The 13,196-nt window shown below is 64.6% G+C and overlaps 1 protein-coding gene across 1 annotated transcript; it reads right to left on the bottom strand.

Moving 5' to 3' along the window:
* Positions 1-2,373: 2,373 nt before the first annotated feature.
* On the bottom strand, positions 2,374-13,082 carry LOC114203748 (endoplasmic reticulum mannosyl-oligosaccharide 1,2-alpha-mannosidase). Its single transcript, XM_028097066.2, has 13 exons — positions 12,835-13,082; positions 12,265-12,373; positions 11,470-11,585; positions 10,653-10,807; positions 10,257-10,366; positions 8,822-9,007; positions 7,994-8,142; positions 7,399-7,587; positions 5,424-5,614; positions 4,463-4,583; positions 3,666-3,863; positions 3,453-3,584; positions 2,374-2,672 (listed from the first exon to the last, which is right to left on the bottom strand). The coding sequence occupies exons 1-13, from the start codon at positions 12,943-12,945 to the stop codon at positions 2,460-2,462; spliced, it is 1,980 nt and encodes a 659-aa protein (XP_027952867.1). The 5' UTR covers positions 12,946-13,082; the 3' UTR covers positions 2,374-2,459.
* Between the last annotated feature and the right edge of the window lie 114 nt (positions 13,083-13,196).

The raw sequence follows: 13,196 nt of genomic DNA, 5'->3' as shown, positions 1-13,196 counted from the left end.
GAGGGGGGGGGTCAGAGGGAGAAGCAGACTCCCCGCCGAGCAGGGAGCCCGATGCGGGGCTCGATCCCAGGACTCCAGGACCATGACCTGAGCCGAAGGCAGTCGCTTAACCAACTGAGCCACCCAGGCGCCCACCAACACATAAATTTCTAATTATTTTTTATTCATATCTTTATAGTCCCATAGGATAAAAATTGGAGTTGCAAACAAAAACACAACACTGGTTTTCCACTTCCCACAGGTGTCTAACAGACAGCTTCCTGTCTCCTTGCAGCGTCAGGTACTACCTAGCGTCTTCATTTCCATCTGAAGGGTTCCCGAGACCATGCCACGCACACCAGGCTGATTGGCAATGAGCCCCTCAGCTTTTATCTGGGAAGATCTTAAACCCTCCCACTTTTTTTTTTTTTAATTTGACAGAGAGCTCACAAGCAGGGGGAGGCGGCAGGCAGAGGGAGAGGGAGAAGCAGACTCCCGCTGAGCACCCTGGGATCCCGACCTGAGCCAAAGGCAGACGCTTCGCTGACTGAGCCACCCAGGCGCCCCGTCTCCCACATTTTTTGAGAGTCAATTTTTCTGTATATAGAATTCTTCGTTGAAAACTTTTTTTTTCTTTCCTCAAAGTATGTCATTCCATAGACTTACAGCTTTTTTTTTTTTTTTTTTTTAAGATTTGAGAGCAAGTGAACTCCCACAAGTGGGGGCAGGGGCAGAGGGAGAGAATCTCAAATGGACTCCCCACTAAGCTGGGAGCCTGACCTGGGGCTCGATCCCAAGACCCATTACTATCATGACCTGAGCCAAAATCACCCGTTGGACACTTAACCAACTCAGACACCCAGGCGCTCCCCCCTTTTTTGGGAGAAACTGGCTGTTGACCTTACTGAAGAGGTCTTGTGCATTACATGTTGCTTCTCGTTATGGCAAGATTCTGCCTTTCAACACTTTCTCTGGAGTGGGTCTCTGAATTGATTCTACAAGGCAGGCACTGAGCCTCTTGAATTTGTAGATTTAGAACTTATTACATCAAACTTGGTAAATTTTCAGCACTTTTCCAAACATTCTCATGCCCCTTTCTCTTTTCTGAGACCCCCATCATAATGCACACGTGGGACCCACTTAGAATGGGGCCCCAGGGGTCCCGTGGGCTCCGTTCACTGTTCTTCATGCTTTTCTTCCACCCCTCCCATCGCATGGAGCCATAGCCCTGCCTCTGGGCCTTCACACAGCTCCTTCTGCACTGACCTCTGCTGATGAATTTCCCAACTACACTTCAGTCTGAGACTTTACTCCTTTGGATGATTCTTACGGATATTCTCAGTGTGCACACACATTACCTGATTTCCTTTAGTTCCACGTGTGTGTTTTGAGTTCTTTCAGCACATTTAAGAATTTTCATAGTCTTTTTCTAATAATTCTCAAATCTGGACTTTTTAGGGATAATTTCTAGCAACCAATTCTGTTCAGTGAGCCATATTTTGTTTTATTTTCTCATGATTTTGTTGTGGTTGTTGAAAACTCATGGTGATAGTTCTACCTGCTTATTTATGTTTCTAAGGAGAATGAGCAGGTGCAGCCGTCTCTGCAAAGCCACAGACACCCACTCCTCTGACTACTGATCTTTCCCATTATACTGAAGTTCTGCATTTAATTAACTTTTGTATTTAAAAAACTGTAGCAACGGTTAATGAAATACAAACTTGAGTATAAACCTCATCACTTGCTACCACTGTTTGCTGTTTGTTTCTGCAGTAGGCTGATGGGCACCTTCTATTCCCCAACTGTGACTATGGTAATAACCTGTGTAATGCCAGGTAACTTGCAAATGTAGTTAACCTATGTATGGAAGACGGACGGCAGGATTATCAGGGATGGAAACCTGAAACTCCCTTAGAATGAAGTCTGAGGCGTCCCAAACAGACAATGGCTTTTTCTCATCTACACAAAGATGATTCACAGAAAGAGATCCACTTACCAACATGGAAACAATCTACTTTATGCTGCGTGGAAAGTCCATACTAGCAGGTGGTCCAGAGGCAGGACGAACTCGCCCACCCGCCCCTCCCAGCCCCTGCAGGGCCAGGGGGGATCCCTGAGTCCAACGTGTAAACACCACAGCCCACCAGGTGCCCGGATGCGCAGGGGGTCACAGGCGCCCCCCCAGACCCTCGGGTCAGGGCACGTCGCAGGCTCTGATCCCAGGCTGAGCCGCATGTCGGGCTGTCCCTTCAGCTCTCGTCTCTGAACACTATGTGGGGGACCCAGCGCAGCCCCGGCTGACGACCAGGCACGAGGGACCACCACGAAGCCCGGGCACCGGCCGGCGAAGCTGGTCGGGTATTCGGAATGTAAACACGATTCAAGATTCACAGGAAGAAGGAAGAAGCCTCCTCCAGTGGACGGGAAACCATGAATCACAGCAAGGATGGGTCACGTCCGAGGCACTGCCCACAGCGGCGTCAGGCCCCCCTAGGCGGGACCCAGATGGGCAAGGGGTGAGCCTCGGTGTTGAACACGTAGGCGTCCAGGCTGAGCAGGTCTGGGTCGTCGGAGAAGAGCAGATACAGGTACTTGAGCGTCTCCCCCAGAAAGAAGCTCTCCATCTTGTCCCTGGGCTGGGGATTGAGGGGGTCCTGGACGTTGCTGATGGACGAGTAGCCGCCCGAGGGGACCTGCACGAAGCCGAGACCGCGGGGTCATGGCTGCAGACACAGCCGGCTCCCCACGCCGGGCTCGGCCCTCGGCGTGCGGGCCCGGCAGCCAGACGGCCCCCTCCCCAAGTCTCTCTGCCTCACCGGGGCACGCGCGTGCGGCCCAGGGCAGGGCCTGGGGGCGGGGGTGACCCCAAGGTGCACCAGGGGACTGGCCCCCCTGGAGGTCAGCCACAGTTCCTCAAGACACCCCCTCAGAGGGGCCAGCCCCCCTCAGCTGCCCTGATGGAAAGCGCCGCCTCCGAAACCCAGGGGCCGCCTCCCGAAGGCCCCGAGATCACCTGAGGAGTCCAGACCCCACCGCCTCACACACCACAGGGCAGAGGTCAGGTTCTGGCTCTGTCAGGGTGGGTGGCGGGCCCTGGACAGGGCGTGACCTCCTCAGAGCCACGGCCCCGGCGGCAGGACGGGCGGCAGGGCCCCGAGCACGGTGGGGGCAGTGCCAGGTCATGGCGCCGTCTGGGGAGCGGCGGCCCCGAGGTCATCCCGGGGCGGAGAAGGGCTGCCCCGGCCACACGGAGGATCCGGGAAGGATGCGCCCCGTGCACACGGGGCCACGGCAGGGGCTCTCCCCACAGAGCCTGGTCCTTCGAGACGCGACCAAGGGACACCCCGGCCCCCACGTGCCCCGAACTCCCGAGGCCACGGCGAGCCTGCGCCCCCACCCCCATCCCCGCGGCCCGGGGCGAGGTGGCCAGTGAGGAGCCGGGACGCCGACCAGGCGGCGGGCAGGCGGCTCACCCGTGCGTACGCGTTGAAGCTCTGCAGGATCTGCCAGCCCCAGTCCTGGTATTTGGGGTCCCCCGTGAGGCGGTACAGGTAGAACAAGCTCTCCACCGTCTCGGGCCGCAGCAGATTGTGCCTGTCGGCGGGCTGGGACGGGGGAACACGGGCTGAGCTCAGGCGAGGCCCCCGGCGCCCCCCCCGCCCCACCAGAGCCCGGCCCCGGCTCACCTTGACCTGCACATCCTTCTGGTCGCTCTGAGGGTACAGGTTGAAGTGCACAATTTCGGGGCTCAGCCCCGTCTCCATCTGACGGTTCATCTGGTAGCAGGTGTCCATGAGCGCCCGGGCCAGCTCCATGTGGTCAGCGGGCAGGCCGTGGTGGGCGCCCAGAGCCAGCGTCCCTGGCAGGAAGCACACCAGGTGGTCCTGAAATCAGAGCGTGTCCTCACCACCGCTGAGTCTGTGGCCGCACGGGGCGGGGGGCGGCAGCACCGGCTCCAGCGCTGTCTCGGGCCTCCCACGTCCCCAGGAGTCCACGGGCCCGAGCGGGGACGCCTCAGGTCCACTCGGGCAAGTGACTCAACTACAGGCCCAGCACTTGGGGCTCAACGGGAGCAGGGGAGAAGCTGGTGGCAGGATACCCCCTGCCCCTCCCGGGAGAGCAGATGCTGACCGGGGCCTCCCCCCCGACCCTCCGCCCGACCCCACAACACCGATGGGGCACCGCGGTCCCGGTGGCAGGAGACCAGGGCAGAGGGGAGAGGGAGGGTCCCTGGGAGGCGGGGAGCCGGGACCCCGGGGGAGCGGCCAGGGGCCCGTCGCAGACCCAGCTGGGTCTCCCCCTCAGCTCCCCCTGCCGTCGTGGGGACAACCCAGGCCACGCAGCCCAGCCGCACACGCCACGGCCAGAATTTCATCGCTCTCTGCGACGTCCTGACTCACAAATCCGTCGCGGTTCAGGACACGCGGGAGGGTGCTGAAGCCCCCCGCCCCCGACACCCCACCTGGCTCGTGCACACGCTCACCATCTTGGCGCTGAAGCGGCCGTGGGCGAGCTCCCCCACGAAGGTGAGCTTCCTGGGCTCAGACCTGCGCAGCAGGTGCCTCTTGATTCCCTCGATGGCTTCGAGGTAGTCTTCCACTAACCTGGGAAGAGCGGCAGGCCCCGTCAGCTCCAGCGAGGTGGGCGCACGGTCCCCCCCGCCCGGGTCACCCAGGAGGGGCCGCACGGCCGTGAGCTGTCACGTACACGCTAGTGGCCGAGAGGCCTGGCCCCGTCTGGGGTGGCGCCGGGCCAGCCCGGAGGGGGAGGCTCGCAGCCGGCTGCAGCGTGGGGCATAGGGCTGTGCCTTCTGCTCCCACGGAGGGTCGCTCCTCTCAACCTGCCCCGAGGGGCCACCCAAGCCTAGCCTCTGCAGAACCCCAGGACCCCGACGACCCCACAGGCTCCCCAGGCGTGACACCCTTGTCCCTGCCCGCAGGGGTCGGCCCGGAGCTGCCCCCGGGGGTTCTGGGGGGCGGTCACCACTAGGCTCGAGATTTCGGGGATTTCCGGTTCCCTCACAAGGGTGAGCTCTGTCTTCCACACCGTGGGACGCAGCTACGAATCGCGCCGCCCTCCGGGAAAGCTCGTATTCTAAGCGTCCGACAGTAAGCGCGGGAGGCCCAGGTGTTCCTGGCCGCCTTCTGCCGGGGAGCACGTGCACACGGTGGCCTCCACAACCCCGGGGGGGCACCGCTCAGCTGGTGAGCTGGGGGCCCCTCGGCCCGGCCCGGACCCCGGGCCCTGCCTGGCACGGAAGGGCCATGGGGCTCAGCGACCGGCCAGGTCCCCTGCTCCTCGGCACATGGGCTGTGCTTGGAAGAAACGCATCCCCCGCGGAGGGGCCGAGTGCGGGCCCCGCACAGCTGCGGCCGCCTGACCGAGACCCCAGCACCAGGGGAGCCGCAGGGACCCCGCCCCAACGCAGCAGAAACCGGCCTCACTGGGTCTCCTTCTTTCCGCCCTGGATCCACTGCTTCAGCAGGTACTCGTAGTAGCTGTCGGCCCTGGCGCCCAACGTGAACACGCCCATGTGCGTGAAGAGGCCGCTGTGCGTGTTGATGAACATGGGCACCAGCCCGTCCTTCTTCCCGGACAGCGAGTGGACGCGCCTCGTCACCTCCTCCGCAGCCTCCTGGGGCACACGAGGGGAGAGCGGGGGTGAGCGAGGGGGGCGGGCAAGCTGCAGAGAGGGGCTGCGTTGGCTCGCCCCCATGTGACGGATCTGCTCCCCGCGGAGGAGAGAGCAGGCCGGCGTCCCGGCCTGCGGCATCCCCCACCCCAGCTGCCCGATAGAGGCTTCTGAGACGGGCCCAGGCCCCGCGGCGACCCGGTCCGGAGGCCTCACGCGTGGCCGCCTTGAGGGGCGGCCCGATGACCGGGCCCGACTCATCCTCAGGACGGGGGACCGTGTCTGAAAACCACAGCCCTGGTGCCCACGACCTCCTGCCCAGGTGCGGCCGGGTGCTCCCACTTGCTGGAGGAAAGGCAGGCAGGGCTGCTTCCACGCTCGGGCTCGCGGCTCATCCCCCCCGGTGAGCTCCTGTGCACCCTTCAAGACCCAACCCGCCTCAGCTCGTCCGAGCTCACTGCCCGGGCTGGGCGGCACCGGCATCTGGGCTCCACCGCTCTGTGCGCATCCTGTCACCGCGCTCAGGACCCCGCGCAGGGAGCCGTTTCCTGGGCTCGACCTGATGCGCACGCCCACACCCACACCCAGAGTCTTCTCTGGTCCCCCGGCATCGGGCGGGCGCCTGGCTGACGCCTCAGGAGCAGGCGCACACGTGCTGAGCTGCTGGACTAGGAGCCAAGGACGGGAAGACCACCACGCCGTCCACAGGCGGGGAGGGGCCTGCACGCACCTCACTGCCCAGGACACACGCGCAGGGCCGGCAAGCATTCGGGGAACGCCGCGCGTCATCGGTACAGAAATCAAATCGCAGCGAGGCACCCTCAAGCGCCCGACACGACAGTCGTCACTGAAGGCTGACCGACTGACCACGCGCCGGCCGCCGTGGAAGAACCGGAGGCTGAGCGTGGCACGACCCTGCTCGTGGGAGCGCCCTCTCATGACCCCCACGGCGGACCCAAGCCCAGCGGGCGGCCGCCGGTCGTTGAGAAGGGATGCGTGGACACGTGCCGTGGCACAGAGGGATGCCGTGGGCGCCTTCCACGCGGAGGAAAACCTCACCTGCCGCGAACGAGCCGGACGCGGGTGGCCCGAGGCACACGACCCCACCACGCGGGATGTTCGCAACAGAGAAGGCCCCCCCGCCCCCCCAGGCCCACACACGCACGGAAGGGAGCGTCAGGGGCGCGGGCCTACTGCTGAAGGGGACCCCGTCGTCGTGGCGACAGAGTGCACCAACGGCCACGCCCGGGGAACGCGGTGCCGGGTACACGCGAGGAGCCATGATCTTATCTGAATCACGACCCGGTGCTTTCCAAAGAGAGGAGAGCAGCCGGCACGCTGTGCCGAGCCCAGACGCTCCCCCACGAGGACCGCGGCACGGCAGAATGGGGCCGAGGACGCACCGACAAGAATGGCCAACCACAGCGATCGAGCGAGAAACACCAAAGCGCGGCTCCCTCGTTTGCACCCACCCCCCCCCCGGGTGCGGCCGCCACTGCCCCCCCGCCGCCCCCAACCCCACAGCATGTGGGAGGCCGTTGGCTGGCACCCTGAGGACACGGGCCTCCAGCAGGGCAGGGCCGGGCGGGGACTCGGCCCCCAGACGCCGCCTCGACGCCCCGGCCTCTGTTCTCACTGAGAAAGCGGGATCTGCCGAAGAGAAACGGGCAACGAGAAAGGAAACGAGAGGGGGGTCTCGGGGCGGCCCAGGGTCGACCCGCACGCGAGCCCGTACCTCCTGTGGCAAGCCGGCCGCACTCCCGGCCAACGGCCCGGCCCCTCCGTACCTGAAACTTCCTACTGCCCGTGAGGCGCGAGAGCTCCCGGAACTCCAGCTGAATGCTTGTGACCTCGGCCACCGTGCTGTCCGAGGTCCAGCGGGGCGGGTGGGCGGCCCCGGTGCCGATGTTCACGTCGGAGTAGGGGATCTTGGAGGGCGTCTGGAACGCAGGCATGAGCCGATTCCCAAAATCCTCCTGATACACGACACAGCGAGGAATCAAGGCTCCCTGCCGCACGGCAGCCTCGCCTCCGTTCCACGACGCCAGCCCGTCCCCCACCTCCATCCGGTCACGTGGACACGGGACTTTGCTGGCTTCCCGTGGCCTCTACACTCCACGGCAGCCAAACCGAGCTGGCCTCGAGGATTTCCGAGAGAGGGTCCCTGCAAGTCGCGGTGCCCACAGGCGGCGCGATGCCCGCTCCCGCACACGCGCGGAAACCAGGCTCAAAGGGATGGGAGCACGGAGAACTGGGAACTGACAGCCCCCTCCCCTGCCCTCCCCGAGTCCCGGGAGCCCAGCGACAACCGCTCGCACGCTCACGCTCGCTCGGGACTGCTCTCCCCGCAGGCGTGAGTCCCCTTGGCGCCGGGACACTCACGGCCTTCTTCAGGAAGAGGTCGTCCCCGGACAGGTGGTAGGCGCTCAGAAGCCCGCCCAGGATGCGGATCGTGCTCTCAAACAGGTTGACGTCCACGTCTTTCTGAAACCGCAGCTTCTTAGACACCCACTTCCTGGCCTCTTCAAACTCTGTGGCACGGAAGAGTGTGGGGAGGGGAGCGGGTCAGTGGTCCTAGTGCGCCCCCGTGACCTCTCGCTCGGGAGGCCCCCTGCATTCTCGTGTCGCTCTTTCTCCCGCAGGCTCGCCGCGTCGTGTCCTGCAGCCGGGGAAGGAGCCGTCGCGTCCCCACGCGCACAGAGAAAAGGGAGCCGGCGGCGTGCGCTCGAGACCACAGGCGGCCGACGGTGGAACACCGCGGTACAAAGGGCCGCGTGAGTAATTTAGCGGGAAAACGGACTTTATCAATTCAGAAACAACCAAACACCCGCGATCTCCAAGCCACCCGACCTGCGAGGCGTAAGGAGGCCGTGAGGGAGAGACCCGGGGCACCGAGAGCCTACCGGATCCCGTGCCACCTCCCGCCACAGAGCCCCTTCCGGCTGCAACAGAGGATCCGGCTGGAACCGCCCCTGGACGCCGCGGCCCACGTCCGCAGCGGGTGTCCTGAGCGTCCCCCTGGGCGCCCGACGTCAAGCGGCAAAGCAACTGCCCAGGCCCAGCACGCCCGCTGCCGTCACCCACGCGAAGGGAGAGCGCGCCCGAGGGAAACGACAGCGTTTACGCCCTCCCGCTCACGGCTCGCTCGCTCGCTCGCTCGCCCTAGAGTCACCCGAGAACTTGGCCGTGTGCTAGGGAACGAGCAGGTACCTTTTCTCAGACCTAAAATCCACATGGTATCCAGGGCGTCAATCAGCGTCAGGCCCAGGCCAAACCACTCGCTGAAGGACCTGGACACGGGTTTCAGCTCGTCGTGGCCCCAGGCGAACTTGCGGTATCCGGCCCATGCGTGGCGGAAGGCATCGATCACGGCCCTCTGACGCTCGTTCGGGGAAGCTGGAAGGAAGAGAGCAGGTCACCGGGACCGGCCCCGGTCAGGGTTCCCACAGGGCCCCTGTGCAGCCCCAAGCTGAATGGGGCACGGTGAGGGGGCGCCCTTGTCCAGCGTAGGGGCAGCAGTCGATGGTGCCGAAGGTCGGGTCCTCACGGCTGGACACGTCTGCCAAGGCGGCGAGGCCGCCGAGGCCTGCGAGGACAGCACGGTCTCTCGTCCGCCTCCACCAGGGGCCCGGCGGGCATGACCCTCTGGGGCTCGGGGACCATGCGGTGAGCACCCGACGGCCGCACCGTGCCCTTTGGCTTCGGGACTGTCGAGCGTGCCGGCTGCTGCTCACCCGGACGGGAGCGCCCCATCTTCCAGGTGCCCCTGCCGCACCTCCTCACCCCGGGCGTTTTCAAAGAGGAAACAACGTGGAGCAGGTGCACCCGAGGCCCCACGTAGCCCTTCCGGGGTGCCCTCGTGACTGATGCGGGGCAGAAGGTCTCTGCCCTCCACACCTGGGAGGATGGGGCACGAGTTACAGTCACCGCGTGGACAGAACCGTGCACGTCCACGGCTGCACCGCACGTGTTCTCTCGGCGTGGTCTGAGGCCCAGCCGTGTCGATAGCCGCGGCTCCGACACGCGTCCTCCAAGCCGCATGATCACTCTGTCTCCCCCACGTGCCCGGGGCCGCGCGTCCCGGGGCCGGGCTCCCTCGTCCCCCTTCCTTCGGAGGCAACGGCAGCTGGGACCAGAGGGCCACAGCCTGGGCCCTGACTTGGGTGAGCTGGCGCGAGCCCCGCTCCACCGGGCACGTGGCCTTGGCCGTGACAAGCCTACCCTGGTTCTCTGATCTGGGGGATGGGGATACGACTGGCGCGTGACCTCAGAGGGCACCGTGAGATCCGGAGCAGACAGGCTGCACGGGGCTTACAGAGCACCCATGCCCAGAAGGCCCTCCACTACGGGTGCCACCACGCGAGACGCCGCAGACCTGCCGGGAGAGCCCGTCCGGCCTGAGTGGAGACGCAGAGGGGTCGGCTGTGTCTCCACATTCCCCAGGCGCCCTCCCCCTGCCACGTCCCGTGGCACAGACCCAGGCCGGGAAACAGGGAAACGAGTTTCCTGCCCACACGGGCGGCCCGTGGCTGCAGCGACGGGCCACCAAGGAGCCCCGCGTCATCTCCCAGGCTCTCTGGCGTCCGCACACCCTCTCCGTCAGAATGTCCAGGTGAGGCCCCACAGGGTGCAGGTAGGGCCTTACCTGCTTGGTTCTGAATCCTGGGGGCCTGTGAGGAAGGCTTGTGGGGGGCCTCTGCCTTTCTCGAAGGAAGTTCGGTGCCGGGCTGCGGCTCAATCACCGCTCCCCTCCAGCTTCGGGGAGAGAAGGAAGAGCAATCAGCCAGCTTGAGGGCGGAGATGCAAACGCCCCAAGGTCCCCGCCACCTGGCGGGCCTCCCTGCTGCCCTCCACTCCGAGCAGGACCAAGCAGAAGGCGGGGCCCGCCCCCACCAGGGTCCCGCTCTGGATCCTGCCTGCTTTGAAAGCAAGATGTACTCTAGAGTCGTGCTCATTCCCCTCCTCTTTGGTTTTCAGAGAACGTCAGATACGCGGGCCTCAGCGTGTCTGCACGTCCAGCCTCCTCTGGCGCTCCTCGTACCTGACCACTGTTCTCTGCGTGTTCTCTTCTCGACGAGCGTCGCCCACCGCCTCGTCCCTCCGCTGGGTGTCGTCCTGCCTCCGGTCCTCGGAGTCTTTACCGGGGGCTCGAATCTGCAGGTTGGGCGGTCGCCGTCGGAAATGCCTCTTCGGCTTCTAGATAAAAGTAAGAGTCACCCGTGTAAACACTTCAGTTGCCTGCGGGCTGCTCTTCCTTTTCCCCTGAGACGCTCCCCTATCAGACCCAACCCCACGGACTGTGTGAACTGGCTAGCAGCACACGGCCCCAGAGGAAATTCCTTTCGTTTTTCATCACAACACGCAGATTTGGCCAGGAGATCCTGACTCGCCATCTCCTGGCCCCGACCGACCGCCACGGAGACTGCGCCAACGGGCTGGCGTGGCCCTGGATGGCGGGTTAAACTCCTGGTCCGGGATGCTTCCAGACTGTCACAGTCCCTAAAGGTAGCAAGAGAAGTTCAGGACACGTCCCCGTGGATGGAGCCGGAGAGAACACTCTCGCGGGCCTGGGCCCCGGGACTCCTGCACTTCATCCTCGAACGCCGTGGCAAGGGAAGGGCGCCGGGTCCAGGGACGGAGGGCGGGGGCCCGGGAGCAGCCAGTCCTCAAGGGAGGGCGGGCGGGAGGAGGCGCCTCCTCCAGAGGACAGGAAGGAGGCCCCCTTGGGATCGGAAGAGGGTCACACAGATGGTGAGAGAAAGAATTCTTCCCCGTCTGCTTGAAACACCACACATTGTTCTGAAACGCCCGCGGGTCGGACCCCGGCGACGACCCCACGTGCAGTTGATCCAAAGTACCTGAGGTAAAACCCCTGGGAAGTTTTCTGGATTAGCATCTGCTTTCTGAGGAGCTGGCAGCACGGGCGGATCCGCAGGTCTCATCTTCCGCTCTTCTGCTGACCGGCCGTTCACAGCTAAACAAGAGAACTGGTTTGATCCCCAACAGGCCACACAGCCCGGAGGAGATTCAAAGCGTGTCATAGAGCACGTCCAGGCAGGCACGATTCCTTATGAAAGGACGTCGTGAGACCCGGGGAAGGTCACCGAAACGAATCCAAGGACGGCCAGAGGGAATCACACCTTTTTCAAAGCCCTTGGCAGTTCTGGGCCTTGACCCCAACCCACGCCCCACAAATACATGCCCTTAAGCTCTTCCCTTCCAGGGACTACGGAGGGTAGCAAGCGGCCCACTGGCTTGAGCCACCTGCAGCGGCTCCTCAGCCTTCCTGCTGGACGCCAGCCAGGACCTTAACAGAGAAATTCACCAGGATTCTCTACGCGCTCACCGGAACCCTGCCCGGGCCTTTCCAAAGACACGGGAGCACGTGTGAGGAAGGTCACGGGGTGTATCTGGACCGAGCTTGCGACCTCAGGACCTCAACTTCTCTGCGAGGCAGAGGGGATGGAGATGCCGGGACTTAACACCAGACACTAAGGGAGCAGCTGGACAAGGGGAAACTCTCATCCGTGTTCTGGCCACGCGGATAAAAACGCTCTACCCGTTGACCTTTAAGGTGGACTGCCCGACCCTTCTGCCCGGTCAGCCCTCGGTGACACACACACATCACGTTAAGGCACCCGTGCAGCCGATACCTCTCCACGGGTCAGCCACGCTGATGTAGGACACGAGTCCACAGAGCAGCAGAAGCGTGAGCAAGAAGAGGATCGCGTTCCGCTGTAATCTCGACAGCTGCTTCCATTTCTAAGGGGGAGCACGGAGAATGAGGCTCCTGACTGAAAGCGGCACAACCGGGAACCTCTCCAACCGCTGCCAGGGCAGAGGGGACAACCAGGAACTCCCCAGCCCGGTTTCGGCACCGGGGGAGCTGCCCTCTCGCCAGCGACGGGCGAGCCGCCGCACGGGCAGTGCAGAGATGCCCGCACGCGGCGCGCGCCGGCTCCGGCCGCCGGCGGGACCTCGCACCTGCCCAGAAGTGGGGCGCGGACGCCCCGCAGCCCGACACCGCTGGGCACACTCCAGAGCGGGCACAGGCTGGGCTCCCGCCTCGCCGCCCCGAGGGACAGCTCTCAGCGCGGGAAGCCGCGCGCCGCCCCCACCCCGCGGAGCTCGGGCCCCAGAGACCGCGGCAGGCCGGCTCCATCGCCCCCTGGGCCCGCGACCCCGGGACCCCGGGACCCCGGGACCCCGGGCTGGACCCTCACCCTCCAGCACGAGCGCCGCCGCCAGCTTTTGCTGCCGTCGTAGCTCTGGCCGAGGCTCAGCGTCACCGAGATGAAGTCCCGATGCGGCGCCGGCGGCGGCGTCGGATACATGACAGCGGCGGAGGCGGCCCGGGCGGCCCCGCCCACTGGCGGCGTCAGGAGGCCGGGCTCTGAGAGGGGCCGGGGGCTTCGCTGGTCCCACACCCGCGGGCAGCCATCGCAGCGCCGTCCACACCCCGCCCATCGCGTGCGCGGCCAATGCGCCTGCGCCGCGCCCTCCTCACCCCCCCACTGCGCCTGCGCCCGCCCTCCCGGGCCCAGCGCGCGTGTTTACTTACCACTGCGCCGGCGCACGGCCGCAC

Source organism: Eumetopias jubatus, unplaced genomic scaffold, assembly GCF_037043125.1.
Source record: "Eumetopias jubatus isolate StellerSeaLion01/CBP00866 unplaced genomic scaffold, mEumJub1_p1.0 scaffold_15, whole genome shotgun sequence".
Classification (NCBI taxonomy): Eukaryota; Metazoa; Chordata; class Mammalia; order Carnivora; family Otariidae; genus Eumetopias; species Eumetopias jubatus.
Note: the sequence above shows the minus strand (reverse complement) of the source record. Positions and strands in the feature narration are given on the sequence as shown.